This window comes from Triticum dicoccoides, chromosome 1A, assembly GCF_002162155.2.
Source record: "Triticum dicoccoides isolate Atlit2015 ecotype Zavitan chromosome 1A, WEW_v2.0, whole genome shotgun sequence".
In the NCBI taxonomy this organism is placed as follows: domain Eukaryota; kingdom Viridiplantae; phylum Streptophyta; class Magnoliopsida; order Poales; family Poaceae; genus Triticum; species Triticum dicoccoides.
In genome coordinates, this window is record NC_041380.1 from 311,983,372 (window position 1) to 311,989,268 (window position 5,897).

Consider the following 5,897-nt stretch of genomic DNA (forward strand, 5'->3'; position numbering starts at 1 on the left):
TCCGTTGCCGCAACCTTCTGTACCCGTGAGATCTCATCTAGGGTCCTGTTCCGGCACCCTGCCAGATGGAGATTCGATCATGGAGGGCTTCTACATAAACTCTATTGCCCTTCCGATGAAGCGTGGGTAGTTTACCACAGACCTACGAGTCCATAGCTAGTAGCTAGATTGCTTCTTCCCTCTCTTTGGTTCTCAATACCATGTTCTCCTCGATGTTCTTGGAGATCTATCCGATGTACTATTCTTTTGCGGTGTGTTTGTCAAGATCTGATGAATTGTGGATTTATGATCAGCTTATCTATGAATATTATTTGAATCTTCTCTGAATTCTTATATGCATGATTTGATATCTTTGTAATTCTCTTCAAACTATCGGTTTACTTTGGCCAACTAGATTGGTTTTTCTTGCGATGGGAGAAGTGCTTAGCTTTGGGTTCAATCTTGCGATGTCCTCACCCAGTGATAGTAGGGGTAGCGATGCATGCATTGTATTGTTGCCATCGAGGATAAAAAGATGGGGTTTACATCATATTGCTTGAGTTTATTCCTCTACATCATGTCATCTTACTTCATGCATTACTCTGTTCTTCATGAACTTAATACTCTAGATGCAGGCAGGAGTAGGTCGATGTGTGGAGTAATAGTAGTAGATACAGGCAGGAGTCAGTCTACTTGATACGAATGTGATGCTTATAGTTCATAATCATTGTCTTAGATATCATCATAAATTTGTGCTTTTCTATCAATTGCTCGACAGTAATTTGTTCACCCACCGTATTATTTGCTATCATGAGAGAAGCCTCTAGTGAAACCTATGGCCCCCGGGTCCATTTTCCACCATAGAAGTTTTCGATCTACAGTATTAGTCTCTGGTATACTATTTTGCAATATTTTACTTTTTGATCTATAAACCAAAAATACCAAAAATATTTACTTTACCTTTTGTTTAGTTTCATCTATCTCTATCAGATCTCACTTTTGCAAGTAACCGTGAAGGGATTGACAACCCCTTTATCGTGTTGGGTGCAAGTTGTTTGATTGTTTGTGCGGGTATTAGGTGATTTGTGCGTTGTCTCCTACTGGATTGATACCTTGATTCTCAAACTGAGAGAAATACTTATCTCTACTTTGTTGCATCACCCTTTCATATTTAAGGGAAAAACCAACGCAAGCTCAAGAAGTATAGCATCGTTCTACGACTACGTGAGGTGCAGTTTGACATGGGTAGATGACCAAATGGTCACCGGAGCGTCATCATGAGCTCGTGCGTGCTCGGGAAAGGGGGCTCACGGTTAATGGCACTATGGCACGTAAACGTTCACAAGGAGGGAGGGAAAATCTATGGAGCTCACGGTAAGGTTGTACAGCACAATATCGAGCTCGGGGATGGATAGTAGGTGACAAATCGACAGCGGTGATGCCAGCTATAGACAGTGAAAAAGGCCACGACGGCGACGATTCAGGGCGTCCGGTCTTGCGATCTTTCCGGATAGGTTCACGTCGTTGATGCGAAGCTAAAGGACATGGTGGTGCGTCGATGATAGCACTTAGGCTGCGTCGATGGTGTTCTCGGTCATGGTTAGAGATCAAGCAAGAGGAGGGGAATGTGATGGAAAGTAGATAGATTCGCACTCGTGGTATCGTAACTGTCTCTTGGCGTAGAGTTGTGGATGAAGAAGACCTCGACAGCGTGTAGCAGGAGCAGGTGCTCTCGGACGCGCCCTCCTGTGCCACTAGGGGCGAGGTTTAAGACAGGGTTGCCCCAAGGTGGGCCAGGCTGCACAGTGTTGGCCCTCTATGTAAGTTTTCTTCTCTCTGAATGCGCCTCACCCAAGCGTACTCCCGATGAAACCAAGGGAACCAAACGTACAAATTGATGCAGTTTAGTCCCACATCGCCGTGTGAAAGGCTCACAGACCATCTTAAATAGCATCTTTGTCATTCAGATGCACTAAACAACTTCTATTATAATAAAATCATCAACACTTGCTTTCTGAAGGAGATGATTTAATTCATGATCATCTCGTTCACAAAGTAAGCATGGATGGACTTACTATAATAGAATGTTTTTTGTTCAATTCGCAACATTTTTAACATTTATTTGACCAAAGTAGAACACACTAATTTTTTTTATTTTTCAAGTGCTAACATGCTCATTTTGGCACAACCATTGGCGTTGCTACTATGAGCAATGTTGGCACAAAAATAATTTCTGTTAGTAAAAAATATTATTTCCATTTTTTAAGTGCCAGAAATGAATTTTTTGTGAAGAAAGTGTCTGAAATAAGATGTAACTTTGAGTCTTCTCATTTTTTTTCTCTAAAGTGGACCACATTGGAAGCCCACTGGCCAAGTTTCATGAATTTCAGAGTATTATTGCTATATTTCGTCGATTTAGTGGATTTATAGTGAATTATGGCGAATTGCTCAAATTTGAACTACAAGTGTGATGTAGTTTGGTCATGAGAATTGGAGTAAATCATTTTAAGCTTTTGCATTGGTGGTGTATACAATGGACACAACCAAAGTTCAAATTCCAAACCATTTGGTATGAATGGTCAACATTGCAAGTTTGACCCAAGTTGAAGAAATTCAAAGAAAATGAGGAAACCTCAAAAATTAAAATCCTTGGGTATGGGGCCCTTTGTCTCAACTAGTTTATTGGAAAATCATAAACTTGCAATACCACAAGTTTTAGAAAAACCTTCACAAAATGGGTTATCTAGTATGAAGTTGGATGGATTTGAATGCATATGCCTATGGCCCTGGCCACTTCCATTGGATCTGAGCAGCTAACATGCTCATTTTTGGCACAACCATTCGTGTTGCTAGTGTGAAAATGTTGGCACGCATTTTTTGTTGATAAAAAAATATTATTTCCATTTTTCAAGTGCCAGAAATGAAATTTTTGTGAAGGAAGTGCCTGAAATAAGATGTAACATTGGGTCTTCTCATTTTTCCTCTAAAGTGGACAATATTGGAAGCCCACTGACCAATTTTCATGAATTTCAGAATATTATTGCTATATTCATAAATTTACTAGATTTATAGTGAATTGCTCAAATGTGAACTACATGTGTGATTTGGTCCTGAAAATTGGATAAAATCATTTTAAGCTTTTGCATTGGTGGTGTATGCAGTGGGCACAACCAAAGTTCAAATTCCAAGCCATTGGGTATGAATGATCAACCTTGTAAGTTTGACCCAAGATTGAAGAAATTAAAAGAAAATGAAAAAGGCCTAAAAAATTAAAATCCTTGGGCATGGGGCCCTTTTGTGTCAACTAGTTTATGGGAAAAATCATAAACTTGCAATACCACAAGTTTTCAAAAAGTCAACATTGCAAGTTTGACCCCATTTTAAGTAAGTTTTGAATGATGTTGTTTTTGGTAAGTTCTGCATGTTGCTATTTTGGCAAGTTCTACAAATGGCACTATGTTTGAACATGCAAAACCCACTCAACGTAGGAGATCCAAAACATAGCTTTCAACAGCTGATTAAACACCTCGACATAACACTGTTTGTTGTTTAACGTGCATCCACATGTCGGACCGTGAGAACTAGCTAGGTGGGGGTTGGAGACGCTTAAGATGATGAGCCAGGTGGCGGTGAGAGCATTCAGCATTTTGCTTAAAATGCGCCGAGAACTCATACTGCTCCACCTCTATTGCGGCATTCTGGGAGCCAGCATGGGCGTCCACGGTAACTAGCACCAGATCATTGCCGGCATCAGCCTCCAAGTGCTCCTGATCAACCATCTACTCATCCTCGTCGTCCAAATTAATCGCTAGATTCATGTCTTCATGAGCAGGATGAGTGATGATCTCCCAACCCCCATGATCGCCCTCCTCTTTGTGCACCGCCCTGTGCGATAATCTGCAACCCTCCCTGGTAGCTCTCCTCTTCGTCATCATCCTCCTCGTCACTATACTCCTCATCCATCACCTCGTCGACATCCCGGATAATACGCAAATTCACCGGCCCTTCCGCCTCCAGATCCGGCGAGGACGGGTGGGAGGGGTACTCATACCAGCGGGCTCGTTGTCGACGGTATGGAGACTCTATCGCCTCTGCCATTGCCCACATGAGAATCTCAATTGGGACCGCCTCCTTGCCTTTAGGAAGTCACTGTTTCTGCTCGTTTGTCGTCAGTTCCAACGCTAGGCCCAGTGAGTGCATCACGAGAGATTTCGCGCTCGGAAACCAGGTGCATATCTCCTGGCACTTGGCCAGCAAAAGCTCATTCCCGACGCAAAACAAATCCATCGCCCTCTTCCAGCTTCGACCTACTTGTCATCAATGAAACACCAATTGCAAATCAAAGAATTAAAAACGAATTCGATTATTGGAATCAAATTCATCACAAAACAATCTAAAAAATGGGATGCATTCAACAAAACCTAATTTATAAGGTTTTCTATTTCAAAACTAGCTGCCACTAGCTAGTACATACGATGAATTTGTATCCAACACTAGTACAGTCAGAGTTGATCCAGTTTGTGGGCCATAACATGCTGCATGTCTTCACTGTCTAGTTCTACAAATATAGGACAAAAAATCGTGGTACGCAGAGCGGTTTTGAATCCACCCATCCAAGCATGTTGTGCGCAAACAGCTTTAAAACTTTCCAAGTCCAAACAACCTTTTGTTTTTTCTAGAAAACCGATTACAACACGCACACACTCACACCACCACACAAACGCACTCACGTATCGCCAACTTAAGACTACTAGTAGCATGTAACTCAAAGTCGATTTCGAATTAGTGAAATCGTTTATTTATCTTTCACTACAGAGCGTAAGGGACATGTTCTGTTGATCATTTCAGTATATGGTGTGTTATGCCATCACACATGTCTTATTCGAAGTAGTGCGTTATGCCATCACACCGTGAAGGACCCATCAACTTATAGTGCGTTCAGCCTCTAAACTTGGCTTTGTAGTCCTTCCACAGCTGCTGCACGTTCTTCCCGAGAATCTGCGCGAAGAAGTCGTCGGTGTACCCACTCTTCATCTTGGCGTTGAGCTGCGCGACGAACCCGGGCTTGAGCGAGTCGCAGTAGTCAAGGAACCTCGCCGTGACGTCGTACCCCTGATCCCACCGGTCGCCCTGCCCCGGCTTCACCCAGTGCCCCGGCGCGAACCCGGCCTTGAGCCGCACGTAGTCGGCGATCCCCTCGATGAGCCCGCCGTTCGCCCTGCCCTGCCCGTTCCACTGCCACACGTGCGTCGCCTCGTGGTACAGCACGCCGGTCACCTCCTTCTTGACGTCGCCGGAGATGCCGCCGACGTACTGGGCGCTGAGGTGGATGCCGTTGGCGCTGGTGAAGGCGACGCCGCTGATGTCCTCGACGACGAGGGTGACGGCATCGACAGTCTTGCGGTCGCCGACGGCGCGCTGGTTGAAGGTTTTCCAGATGAAGGCGGAGGCGTCAGAGAGGACCTTCTTGGAGTATGGGAGGCCTACGGCCTGGTTGAACCGCCGGCCGCCGGAGGTGCCCGACGCCTTGTTCGACGCGTCGAACGTCACGGCCTGGGCCGCCGCGGCCAAGGCCACCAGGACGAAGGAGGCGACTGTGGCTACCTGAAGCTTCATTTTGTAGCGAGTGTTGCAGGCTTGCAGGCCTGTGTCGCTGAGCTAGTGGTGTGGATGTGATTTGCTACCTGTGCTACGGGATTATATATAGGGTGCCGATGCCTGATGGTAGGGTGAGTTCAGTCAAAATAATTGACTTGACTTCGTCTACTTTTTTTCTTGAACCATGGACTGTAGAACAATCGTTCTACTGTGTATTTTATAAAATATAAAGAAATATATAAAAAATGTGATGCAAGAAAATTCGGAGGATCACGTTGTCTTCAAATGAAAAAGTCGCACATACTTGTCCGTTTGTCTTC

The 5,897-nt window shown here is 44.3% G+C and overlaps 1 protein-coding gene across 1 annotated transcript; it reads right to left on the minus strand.

Moving 5' to 3' along the window:
- Positions 1-4,632: 4,632 nt before the first annotated feature.
- LOC119270309 lies at positions 4,633-5,647 on the minus strand. The gene has a single exon (XM_037552307.1). It carries the CDS (start codon positions 5,593-5,595, stop codon positions 4,918-4,920), a length of 678 nt encoding a protein of 225 aa, XP_037408204.1. The 5' UTR covers positions 5,596-5,647; the 3' UTR covers positions 4,633-4,917.
- Between the last annotated feature and the right edge of the window lie 250 nt (positions 5,648-5,897).